Genomic DNA, 13,701 nt, shown 5'->3' with positions numbered 1-13,701 from the left:
ATGTTTTTTTCTTTAGACTTCTGTTTTCAGCAATTCATAACTTCACCAGTCCTAATAAATCAGAGAAGTTAACTGTTCCAGGATGTTGTTTTAGTGTTGATTTTATTAAACAGCATGCAGCCACTACTGCCACATATTGCCTGCAAGTTTAACATTTGTTAAAAAGTAAAATAGTGTATAAAGAGAAGTTTGTAAAAGCAAGAAACTTATTCTTATAAAATACAATGATGTGAATGCTAGACTTGCTGCCTCAAAAGTGTCATTTGATATTTCAGAATGAAAAAATGAGACCTATTGAGTGGTAGTTTTACTGTAAGAAAGAAAAATATCACAATATGAGAAAATCATAGAATTGCAGAATGGTTTGGGTTGGAAAGGACCTTAAATCATCTAGTTGGATCATCTAGTTCCAACCCCCATAGTGGACACCTTTCACTAGACCAAGTTACTCAAAGCCCCATCCAGCTTGGCCTTGAATGCCTTAGGGATGGGTCATCCACAGCTTCTCTGGGCAACGTGTTACTGTGCCTCACCACCATCTGATTGAAATATTTCTTCTGAATATCTAATCCAAATCTACTCTCTTTTAGTTTAAAGCCATTACCCTTTGTCACATCACATCACTATGAAAAAGTGTCTCTTCCCACCTTTCTTGTAGGCCTTTAAGGCCTGAAGTCCACTATAAGGTCATAGAATCATAGAATCATAAAGGTTGGAAAAGACCTCCAAGACCATCTGATCCAACCATCCCCCTACTACCAATATTACCCACTAAGCCACATCCCTAAGCACCACATCCAACCTTTCCTTAAACGTCCCCAGGAATGGTGACTCCACCACTTCCCTGAGAAACCCGTTCCAATGCATGACTACTCTTTCTGAGAAGAAATTTCCTCTAATTTCCAACCTGAACCTCCCCTGCCTCAACTTGTGGTCATTCCCTCTAGTCCTATTGCTAGTTATCTGTGAGAAGAGGCTGACCCCCAGCTCCCCACCACTTCCTTTCACGTAGTTGTAGAGAGCAATAAGGTCTCCTCTGAGTCTTCTCTTCTCTAAGCTAAATAACTCCAACTCTCTCAGCCTCTCTTCATAGAAGAGATGTTCCAGCCCTCTGATCATCCTTGTGGCCCTCCTCCAGACTCTAAGAGGTCTGTGTCTCTCTTTTGTTGGGAGCCCCAGAGCTGAATGCAATATTTCAGGTGGTGTCTCAGAATAGCAGAGTAGAGGGGGAGAATCACCTCCCTCAAGCTGCTGGCCACATTTCTTTTGATACAGCCCAGGATAAGATTGGATTTCTGGGCTGCAAGCACACATTTCTGGCTCCTGGGGAGTTTTTCATCCACCAGTACCCTCAAGTTCTTTTCCTCAGGCCTGCTCTCCATGTATTCTCTACCCAGCCTGTATTCATGTTTGGGATTGCTGGAACCAAGTGCAGGACCATGAATGTAGCCTTGTTGAACTGCATGTTGTTCACATGTAGCCTTGTTGAACTGCATGTTGCTCACCTTCGGAGCCTGTCCAGGTCCCTCTGGATGGCATCCCTTCCTACCAGTGCATCAGAATGAAATATGGTATTTCCTTCTACAACTGAAACTCTAAGCTAACTTGGCATAAGACCTTTCAAATCTGAAAGACACTTTCATATAAATCTAGCCCATATCAGAAATATGACCATGTTATACTGTTTTCAGATAATTTGCTGTCATATTAAAAGTAAGCTTATTCATGCAGACATTTTAATAGTATAATGCTTTCTTCTTGTATACATTTATCATGTTTTTACACAGCAATGCTGAAACACATTTTAATATTAGCAGTTTGGTTTACTATTACTTGCAGACATTTTTCTGCTTTGAAGTTTTATTGCTTTTTCCTGTCTTAATAAAGCACAAAGTTGGGTGTGATTTCTGTACTGACTGAGTTTAGTATACCCTCTTATTTGACTAACATTTTTTCTCAAAAAAAAAGTGAAAGTTCACCTCCTGATTCTTCTGCAATTCACCTTATGAAACAGGACATGCAAACATTTCGAATTATTTAAAAAACTCAAATGCTTGTTTCAAATTTGGTTTTCTATCTCTCATTATTGCATTTGGATTTCAAACTAGTATTTCTTTCTTTACTCACTATGGTAAATTTATGTTGTTTTGTTTCCTTCTCAAGTATTAAAAACAATATTTCAAAATGTATAGATACTTGGTACTTGTTTTATTTTATATAATTTTGCTTGATAGTTTTACATTTCAGATGTACATGTACATAAAGGAAGCAAGTTTTCTACTTAATACTATGGAATTGAGTTTCTTATTTTATTGTTGTATTTTGTTTGATCATTTGTTTTTGATTCAATTGCCAGTTATAAATAGGTGACAGGAAAAAAATATCTTGTTTTTGAAGACCACATTAAATGGAAACCTGTGAAATAATCCACATCAGGAAGTACAGCAAAAGTGAAACCAATTTCCACAGGAAACAATAAATTTTTAAAAATAAAATAAAATAAATCTGTCTACTATTACTTCTTCAACTAGTAATGAAGTCAAAAAGTCCAATGAAATAACAAATTACAGTGGTTAATTTGTTTTATGTATCTTTACAGTTTCCCAGCTTTGTTGCATTCAGTCTGTATCAGGTGACTGTTGCATTACTATTGCTGTGCAGTTCATTCTTTCAATACTTGTAGCTAACTGGTTTACATAGCATCCATTTTCTCCAACCTCTGTTATTTTTTGTCTACCAGTCCTCTTTTAATTTTCAGAGTAATGAAGTCTTTTGAGACTGTCCCTATTTTTCTGATTCTAAGGCAATGAAGATTCAAAACAATTAAAATACAAGAAAAAAGCAGTAATGGAGGACAAAAGCAAAAAAAAAAAAAAAAAAAAAAAAAAAAAAGCATTGCTTGACATATAACCTCCAAGCAAGAACTCTTTTTGTGTCTTTTGCATGTTGAAGAACTCAAAAGGGTTTTTCTATATCTCCAGATAAACTATTGGGTATATGAATAACTATGAAACTCAGGTATCTTTGAAGAGGTTCCAAGTTAATTTGGGATATTTTCTTTTTATCCACCCTTTGAAATTTCAGTTACAAGAAGGCTTTGTAGAGCTCTCCATTGCCTTATTGTTCCATTTTCTGTTTCCATAATTACAGTCTTTCAGGAAAGACAAAACACCTCAGTTTTTTAGGCCTGGTTTTCAGATATTTTCTGTTATGAAACCTGGTAAGGTGTAGGAGGACAGAGGCAATGTGAAGACACAGATTTCTGTGATGCAGTTAAAGGAGTTAGATTCTGCATTTCAATTAAGGGAAAAAATAGCTGTTGGCTAGCAACACCATCACCAGAAAAGCACATGCAGTCTTTAATGTAGTGCATTTAGTACCAAAACATTCAATTCTGTTTTTACAACAGGAAGTGGGTGTTTCATGGTGCCATTAGAATGTATTCATAGAAAACTGTTCCTATAGCTTCAAAGCCTATATAAGAGATTTTTACAACAATATCCTTACAGTTGTGACATATGATGGAATGGGGAGAAGGCTGAAATTTATTTGCTTCTTTCTGAAATTTACCAAGCTCTCCTCCTCTCCCATCTGAAACAGGGAAGAAAACTTGAGAGGATTAACAAATCTTTTTCTTCTTCCTTGCTAAGCAAATACAACTCAAGTTTGCAACAAGCACTTTCCTGAATTAGCTGTGTAAATCAATGACTTCACTTTGAAGAATGGAGCCCTAAATTTAATATATAAATACATATATTAAAATTTTGGATTTAAATGGATTTGAAATCCTACTGAGACATGTGTTATTAAGTTTTGATATGTGTTTATCAGCATAAGATAGAATGGTTAATGAAAAAGTAAATTAAGATTCACTGATTTTCACTGTGCAAAATTTATGACAGTGTATGACACGTACTGTTTGAAAAGTAGAAATTTGACAAAGAAATTTCCAGTTCAACCTTAACTATTTATGAAAGGGGAGAATGGAATATACAGTATAGCAAAGTTCAAGTGAATATATTTATTCTAGGTCTTTGCTTCTTATTCTTTTTTTTTTTTTTTTTTTTTTAGATTTGATTTTATAGTGTACTTCTACAAACACAACTTTTTAAAGGATTAAGGATTTCAGACCTTTTTTTTTTCTGTTTTAAATTGATTTTATTTCTTTTTAGGCTCCTTAATTCTCTTTGATTAAATGGCTTGTTTCTGTTGCAAGTAATGGCCATTGCTAATATTTCATTAATTTCTTCTTTTTTTGGATTTAATTCTGATGGCATTTAACATAGTGGCCTAGTTATTCCAAGTTATCATCAAAAATTTTAGGTGAGATTCAGCTTTGTATTCATATAGTTCTAAGCTTATTTGTACTAGATGTCTAAACTTGCACTGTTTTCAGTGGAATTTCATTCAATGTAGTCAATAGAGCTAGATTTTTATCCTGAATTGCGCACTGACCTTGGGACAGTTAAGTAGAATTAGTCAATAAAGGGAGTGGTTGTCTATATTCGAATTTGCATCTGCTGGATCATATAAGAACACCTACAGAGCCTTAATTCACTTGTGTGAGTCAAGATCTGATTACTGCCCTTCATGTTCTCATGTCTTTGTTTAAAAAATATATCTTTTTTTTTTTTTTCTTCAAAAATGAAACATCACTCAAAGTGCATTATGTTGTAAAATGTTATTCTGAAAGGCTTGTAAATATGATATTTTATATAATGAATACAAGATCTGTTGTAAGAACTGAAGAAGCTGCACCCATTATTAGCTTATATTTAAATGTGGCATATTTTGCTTCTTGCAGATGGTCCTCGGCCCTCACAGAAAGAGATCATATCACTAAGGGCATTTATGCTTCTGTTTTTGAAACAACTTATACTTAAGGTAAATCAGTCAATTACAGATGGAAACCATTAATATCTGTTATATAGGTTCTTTCAGAGTAGTAAATAATTGATACCTATCAGGTGTTATATCTGTTCCTGGTTGTTAATTTTAATTGATGCACATACTTCTGACAGACATAAAGGCAGTAAATCCATACAATATTTCTTATTAACCTCACCAAACTAAGCTATATATATATAATTAAAGGAACTTGCAGAAATAATATGTAATAGTACAGAACCTTTCAGGTATCTGGAGCAGTTTTTATATGATAGTATATGATAGTAGATAAATACTTCATTGATAAAAGGACAAGGTAATGGCAGTTGTTAAGTTAGATTCTGCAGTTACTACTTTATCTTATTCTTTTTTATTTTTATTTTTATTTATTTATTTATTGTCCAACCACAGTTTGAAACACTCAGGAAAGGAATGTAGTGAAAATGAGAATTTAGTTCTTTGCGTAGGCCATACTTTAAAGAATGAGTTTTCTCTGAAAATATACTGCTTTTTTTTTTTTTTTAGGATCGAGGTGTGAAAGAAGATGAACTGCAAAGCATATTAAATTACTTATTAACAATGCATGAGGTACATTATTGTAATTACCTATCTTTTACTGTAATCACTTGTATCGGCTCTGTGGGAAGCTTGCTGTTGAGGTTAGTTTGTCGAGTAATATTGGTCTTGTCATACAGGATGAAAATATTCATGATGTGCTGCAGCTGCTAGTGGCACTAATGTCCGAACATCCAGCATCCATGATACCTGCTTTTGATCAGAGAAATGGGATACGGTAAGACAGTGAAGTGAGAAAATATTTTAAAAGTAGTTCCAGTATTATCACTCTCCAAATGCCTTCTTTATCACACAAATATCACAACTGCAGATCTTTCAAAGTACAATTTTACTAATTCAGGATTTTCAAAAACAGACTGGTTTTGGATAGCTCTGAGACTAAAGTTTTACCCTTGAGGTAATAACTATCATATTTGAAGGTAAATGTACTGCTGTACTTATTTTTCAGTCTCAAATAGAATATGTAATTAACAAAATACATCAAAAAGCCAAGTATCTATCTCAGAATCATTGAATATTCTGTCTCCTGATTTTTTACATAATTTGGGAGAAAGAAGTGGAAAATTAGAGAAATCATGTCCTAATCTCTCAAATTCTCTCTGAAAAAAAATTTAAAAGGTGTCTGTGAAACTTAAATGTTTGTGTGCTTCTTCATACTTTTAATATCTGATAATTTCCAGAAAAGCAGGATGGTTTTTTTTTTTGTTTGGTTGGATTTTTGTCTGCCATTGTAATGCAGGATTTTTCCAAGATTAATAATTTTATTGTTAATAGTTCAATGTTTACTATAAATTTTTATTTTGCATTGTACTTTGGAAAATACAAAGAGAATAGAAGAAAAAATGCCTATCACTGATAAATTCAAGCAGTGTTTTCTATAAAATATTTAAAACTTCATGATACTACTTGTATTTAAAACTACTTGAATGGCAACGCTAGTTGAAACAAAAGTATAGGGAAGAGGCATTGTACTCACAGTTAGGACATTGTTTTCTATCTATAGTTCTATAGCAAAATAGCAAAAAGAAACAAACCACATTTTTGTTTTCTGTACCATCCAGGTACTTCAAGAAACACTGTGGTGTTCCAATCTTTTCCTTTTGTCTTAAGCTACAATTTCTCAGGCTGTCTTTTATTCTCTTCTTCTAGTTAGGGAAGAATATCAGGAGAGGTTATTTCTTTCTGGTATGAAACATTGAACTGAATGAAAAGACAACATGCCTCTAACCTAAAGAGCTTGTAATCAAATTCTTATGCTGTGCTTGGTGATTTATATACCCTTCAATTTTATATACCCTTCAATTTTATGTAAATTGTTGGGTTTTAGTATTATAAGTTCCTTATAAGATAATCCTGTTTAGTGAAATACAATCTGTATGTGTGATGTTCAGTAATAAAATGAAAAACCTTGTTGAATTTGTTTTTCTTTTTTAGAGTAATTTATAAATTATTGGCTTCCAAAAGTGAGAGTATATGGGTGCAAGCTTTGAAGGTTCTTGGATATTTTCTCAAACACTTGGGCCATAAGTAAGTGTAGTTTTAAAATTATTGTAGTAGTGTAAATTCACAGTTCTTCATGTCTTTTAATTACTTTACATAATTTGACAGTCTTCAGAAATGACATAGAATAAAATTGTTACAATTCCCATTTAATCATTTGCACATTCTGTTGCCTTTATACATTAGGATAAAATTTCTCTTCTAGTTAACTTGTTACTATTATGACATTTGAAAAGATATAGTGTTTATCTACCAATTATACGATATGTTGAAAAATAAACATTGAAATGATCTAAAACCATTTTTCAAAAATACATTTTAGAAATTTATCTTGCACGTTCAGATAAGGGTTGTAGGAAACATATGACTGTCATCAAAAATTTGTTGCTCAAATTTTCAGTGTGATTGCAATAAATGTGTCAGGGTTGTACTTTTAAAAATACCTTCAAAGTGATGGGAAAAGTGAAATAGAATGTGTTATTCACATGGAAAAGATTCAGAATAAAAAGTAAACAGCAAGTAAATTATCATCAAAAAACAAAATGAGGTAAGATCATGCCTCTATAACAAGGGAAGCAAGAAATATTCATATTTAAAATGATCCTGTGTCACAAAATCGATGTACTTAGTCTCATCTTGCTTTATTTGATGTTAAGAAAAAAATTAAAATCATGCAGGGCTATGTAACCTGCTGCTGATCAGTTTTCCTCTTGTATGCAGATATTCCAGTGGGATAATATGCAGGATGGAAATTAGCAATGTGCTTTACTGTAGACTTCATCATATAAAACCTCCTCAGAAGGCAAAGAAACTAGGACTCCAGCCAGGGTGCAGTATTGCTGTACATGCTTTTCTCCATAAGATCAATAAAGTATGACAGCGTAATTGAGAGACAGTTAGCTGAGAACATGTTCCCAAATGGGATTTCTCTTGGGATCCAGCAAACCAAAGATTGTTCTGGGAATTGATAAAGCAAACTCATAGTCCATTCAAGAATCAAAAAAGGCTTTTCAAACATTGCTTGCTAAAAATGGTTCAAATTCATAGGAGTTAAATTAAGATATACCAGATAAAGGTTTAACTTGCGCAGAGGCCTGTGTCCAAATAAGTACATTTGTTCAAATCATTTATTGCATATGCAGTAAACTAAGTATCAAATGCTCAGCAGAACATTACAGAAAAGAAAAACAGAGATTTTTCAGAAGCTGAGATTTCAGTTCCTTATCCTGAGCATCTACTTGTTATGTATGTATCTGTGGAGTTTCCATTCTTCAGTGAAAGTACACACTTAACACGACAATTTAAAAAATAATAATAATATTATTATTTTGTCATGTAATTGAAGTCATTCAAATCCACTTGAATATTGTTCATCTTTCAAGGTATCTTTAAATATTCTGTTACTTTGAATTAAAAAATAAATTAATTAAAATCTGCGGAGTCCTAGGTATCTGTGAATGTTCACATTTTAAGTAGATTTCAGCAAGTAAAAATGTCTCCCATTTTTGTATCTTATAACTAATGCTTGTGAGGTGTGCCTATTTGTGCACATATATGTGCATATGCATAGCTATATAAAATTGTAGTCAAATATAGGAAATTCTAAGAAACTGCAAAATTGTAAACTACATAAAGCTTATAAACCACTTATAAATTTCTGTTTTATATTACAGGAAACAGGCATTCTTTTGGAATTCTACTTTAATGCACTAAAGTAGAATTGCATAAAGAGATGTTATAATGTAATTCATGAAATCTGAACCAATACAATATTAATAACCAATGAATAGATTTTTTTAAAAAAAAGAATCAAAGTAATACACAGTTACCATTCATTAGATATTCTTTGCAGATTAACCAAAGAGTTGAGGTGATGGGCTACCTGGATAAGTGACCATTGATGAAACTCTGAATGATGTACTTAATTTCTGTTTGTGATCTGTGATGACAGACCACTTTGCCTAACTGTAACGGGAGGCAGAATCCTATTCTTTTCCTTCTCTACCTCTTTAATACTTCCCATGGCATCACTGACAGCAGTTACAGCCATTTTTTAACTTTTTTTTATCTGCACATTTAAACTTTCTTAAAACAGGACTATATAGACTTGTACGTTTATAATTTTCTACTTGTAAATATATCTAATCTCAAATACAGCAAAATAGAGCTACAAAATACAGTAACCTGTACTGTTTATGGTGTTTCTTAACATTTTATTTTTCTGTTATAATTAGTTTTACCTATTTTGGAGTGTCTTTACAATAAATATTTTTTTTATTTTTTTTTTTCTTCAGAAGAATTCATACATTATGTAATTCAGATCAGCTAGTTCCAAAGCAAAAATTGGTTTAAGTGTAACTAGCATAGGTATTCCAGTTATTTTTTCCTTCCATGCACCACATAATAGCTGGCAAGGTTGAATACATGTAGTTTTTCTCATAAGTTATGAACTCCTTTTTGTGTGACAAAGACTAGACACTGTTATAAGATGTCACCATACTCTTTTTAACGTTATTTGAAGATTTAAATATAATATATTACTTTCAAAAATTCTAGAATGAATCTGTGTGATTTAAGCCTGTGTTATCGTCATCAGTAATCATGAAAAGGGAGCTTCTTAGCTTTTGAATGCACAACTAGGAAACTTTACTATATATTATTTCATATTGTCCTGCTGCTTTCATATAGATTATTAATTATTCTGAATTCTTTATTTTATATTCTTTATATTCTTTATATTCTTTATTTTATATTTATTACAGCAGTAGATAAATTTAATGATGCAATATACAGTAAGGTCTCTATTTATTTTTAATGCTATATCCAATTAAAAAAGAAGAGTGTTTGGGGATAGATACAATTCACTGATGTGAGCTGTTTTCTTCTCTGCTTTTTAAGATTATAGTACTTATTGTTCCTGACCATAAAATTCCCCTCAATCAATTTGAATTTCATACCTTTCAGGATCATAGTGAATAAGAGAATGATGGGCCATTTTATTTTTTTTTTTTTACTAAAAAAATAAAATTTTATACTAAAAAAAATTTATACTAAATTTTATACTAAAAAATTTTGTACTAAAAAAATAAAAAAGACATCCCAAATATAGAATTGTTCACTGTGAATCTTTGTATATTACCACAATAGCATTCAAATCAGGAAAGATCTTAAATGATGTTTAATTCATAATATATGCAGAATAACAGGTATTAGAACTTTTAGTACAACATCAAAATATTTGACTTAGGTGTTTTTGCATTTACTTGAAAATTTTCAGCATGCTTGGCATTTTCATAGAACCTTTATTTTCTCTTCCAGGCGAAAGGTTGAAATCATGCATACTCATAGTCTTTTCACTCTTCTTGGAGAAAGGTTGATGCTACATACAAATACAGTGACGGTTACAACATATAACACACTTTATGAGGTACAAATTATTAAACGTACATATTGTAATCTCTGTTGTAAAATGTATGGCTTAATTATATTTTTATATAGCCTTTTTGTATACGCTGGGCTTTGCAATATCCTGATTTGCAAGACTTTTGAGATTTTTTTTTATTATTTTAAGGAAGGACTCTGGCAGAGAATTTATTTTCCCATGCTTTGGATATTTTTTGATGTTCTTAATAAAACTTTTTATTTACAGCATTACAATGGGCGGTGGAAAAGATCCTGCTATTTAAGTAGTTCATCCGTTTCAAAAATAGTAATAATAATAATAAAGTTACTGCAGGCCTGCAGGCCCTTACTCCTCCATTGTTTGGACTAGAGAGTGCTAGAGAGCTAGAACTAGAGATGCATTTTTACCCTTTTTACTTTTTTTTGTTTGTTTTTTCTTTTTTGGTGAAATTCTTGTCAAGTTAATATAATTTTGAAAACTGCTGTTTTTTCTTTTTTTAACTAGCCACACTGGTACTATGATGATAGGTGAACACTATCTCTTCGATGTAACAGATACTATTTGAGGAGACTAAATGTGACCTAGAAATATTTAAATGTCTAACAGCCTCTTGCAGAAAAGTCATTTTTGATGATGCACAATTTAGTTTATGTATTATAAACATGAAGCTGGTCCAAACCCACATGAAAAGTAAGGAGGTGATTGGTGACAACCCACATGGCTTCACAAAAGCAAATTGTGCCTGACAATCTGGTGGTCTTCTACAATGGGGATACAGCATTGGTGGACAGGGGAAGAGCAACTGACATCATCTACCTGGGCTTGTGCAAAGCATTTGTCGCTGTCCCTCATGATATCCTTGTCTCTAAATTGGAGAGACATAGTTTTTGACCCTCAGTGGGTCAGGAATTGTCTGGGTGGTTGCACTGAAAGCATTGCAGTCACTGGCTCAATGTCCAGGCGGAGATCAGCGATGAATGGTGTTCCTCAGGGGTCAGGATTGGGACAGGCTCTATTTAACATTATTGTTGGTGACATGGACAGTGGGATCGAGTGCACCTTCAGCAAGTTTGCCAAGACACCAAGCTGTGTGGTGTGATTGATAAGCTGGAGGGAAGGGATGCCATCCTGAGGGACCTCTACAGGCTTGAGAAGTGGGCCTGTGTGAACCTCATCAATTTCAGCAAGGCCAAGTGCAAGGTGCTGCAGCTGGGTCGGGGCAATCCTGAGCACAAATAGTCTGGGTGGAGAATGGATTGAGAACAGCCCTGAGGAGAAGGTCTTGGGGATGTTAATTGAAGAGAAACTCAACATGAGCTGGCAATCTACACTTGGAAGCCAACCATATCTGGCCAGCAGGTCGAGGGTGTTGATTTTCTCCATTCTACTCTGCTCTCATGAAACCCCACCTGGAGTACTGTGTTCAGCTCTAGGGCCCCCAGCAGAAGGTTCCTATGAAGAGAGGCTGAGATTTGGGGTTGTTTAGCCTGCAGAAGAAGTTATCCCTCCAGGAAGATCTTATAGTGGCCTTCCAGTACCAAAAGGGGGCTGACAGGAAAGCTTCAGACACTTTATCAGGGAATGCCGTGATATGACAAGGGGTAATGTCTTTAAACTAAAAGAGGGTAAATTTAGATTAGGCATTAAGAAGAAATTCTTTACTCAGGGAGTGGTGAGACACTGCAATATTTTGCCCAGAGAAACTGTGGATGCCCCATCCTTGGAAGTGTTCAAGGACAGGTTGGATGGGGTGTTGAACATCCTGGTCTAGTGGAATGTGTCCCTGCCTGTGGCAGTCAGGGATTGGAATTAGCTGATATTTAAGGTCCCTTCCACCCCAAATCATTCCATGATTCACAAGCAGGTAGAGAGAGCAATTGAATCTGATGACAGTATCCTAGACTGAGTGCAGTAACTAGATATGTGGTTCTAGAAAACATAGCTCTAGTTCTATTTGAAGAGGAGATACACCTTTAAAGAAATTCCATTTGGCAAACACATTATTTGTGTTTGTATGTGTGCCTGGGTATCTGTATTTAGTTTAAGAGATTTTTGTCTCCTCAACCCAGATACAGACATCCCCCAGCTGTACCACATCCCCCAGCTGTACCACATCCCCCAGCTGTACCACATCCCATAGAGTCCCCTCACAGTTGTATCTTCCTTGAGTCTCTCTTTTTCTGATAACTGTTGGACCAATTACTGGTATAGTAGAGACAATATACTTGCTCTTTTTTCAGTTCTTGGAAAATGTTTTGTTGTTGTTGTTGTCTTATGTGTCTTTGCTTGGTTGGGTGTTTTTTTTTTTTTACATACAAAATACAATATCTCAATAAACCTAAACTCAATTTTTAATGAAGTACTCTGGTATTACTTTTCTAACATGTCCCACCATTATTTCTTAATGGATCTTAAACCTGAATAAGTTATTGATTTCACCAGCCTTGTGGTTAAATAGCCTTAGATCAGTTTCTGCAGATGAAATTTACAGGGAAGCTATTTCTGTTTCATAGCAAAATTTAATCAATTAATTTCACTTTTAATGCTGGTTTAGAAAACTTACAGAATCTTTGTTTAATTTTTATATATTTATATTATATATTTATATATTTAGGCATAACTGAGTTTAATATAGAACTGAAGCATTTTACCGGTGTATCTCTTAAATATAGCTGATACATTTATTCAACACTTGTCTTGCAGTTCATAGACTTAGAGATGTTGTAGACAGCTGCTATTATCTTTGAACTGAGACAAACATGGTCATTTTACTTACTGTGATATATACAAATATCCATGGTGCAAACAACAGTTAATACAATCTAACAATAGATTTTCTGCTGACAGGAAATACTTCATTAGGAATTCACAATTTTTTCAAACAAAATAATGCCTTTTCATTTCTGGTGACCTGGTGTTAAACTCTTCAATGTGAGAAGTCAGAAACTTTAAAAGAGATTAAGATAAATAAATATGAACACTGGAATAGGATCTTTGGTAATTCTCTTCCCATTGTTAACAGACTTCGTCCTTCTGTGAGCAATACCATTTCAGGCAAACAGCAAGCTTAACACCTAGGTTTCATTTCTCCTAATTTATGGCTTACGTAGACTCATCTCTTAAAAACACCATTGCATGTTTATTGAGCTAACTAAAACATTAGCCAACCATGGTACATCCATGAAAGTCTTACTCCTTACATGGAGGCATTGCTTTATTCTATTCTTGAAGAATAAAATATTTTACCGAAATGTTTTATATGAAGTTACAGTGTGGCCATGATAAATGGTATTCTTAAAATTTAAAACACGAACAAAGAAATGCAGTACTTTTTA

At 33.6% G+C, this 13,701-nt stretch overlaps 1 protein-coding gene across 1 annotated transcript in view; it reads left to right on the top strand.

Moving 5' to 3' along the window:
- NBEA (neurobeachin) overlaps positions 1-13,701 on the top strand; it is a 527,091-nt gene that overhangs the window by 151,269 nt on the left and 362,121 nt on the right. The window contains exons 14-18 of the mRNA XM_035337838.1: positions 4,805-4,884; positions 5,413-5,475; positions 5,583-5,680; positions 6,898-6,990; positions 10,282-10,390. Coding sequence (XP_035193729.1) covers positions 4,805-4,884; positions 5,413-5,475; positions 5,583-5,680; positions 6,898-6,990; positions 10,282-10,390 — 443 coding nt within the window. The remainder of the gene's footprint in view (positions 1-4,804; positions 4,885-5,412; positions 5,476-5,582; positions 5,681-6,897; positions 6,991-10,281; positions 10,391-13,701) is intronic.

This window comes from Oxyura jamaicensis, chromosome 1, assembly GCF_011077185.1.
Source record: "Oxyura jamaicensis isolate SHBP4307 breed ruddy duck chromosome 1, BPBGC_Ojam_1.0, whole genome shotgun sequence".
Taxonomy (NCBI): Eukaryota; Metazoa; Chordata; class Aves; order Anseriformes; family Anatidae; genus Oxyura; species Oxyura jamaicensis.
The sequence above is the reverse complement of the archived record's forward strand: the minus strand, read 5'-3'. Positions and strand labels throughout refer to the sequence as shown.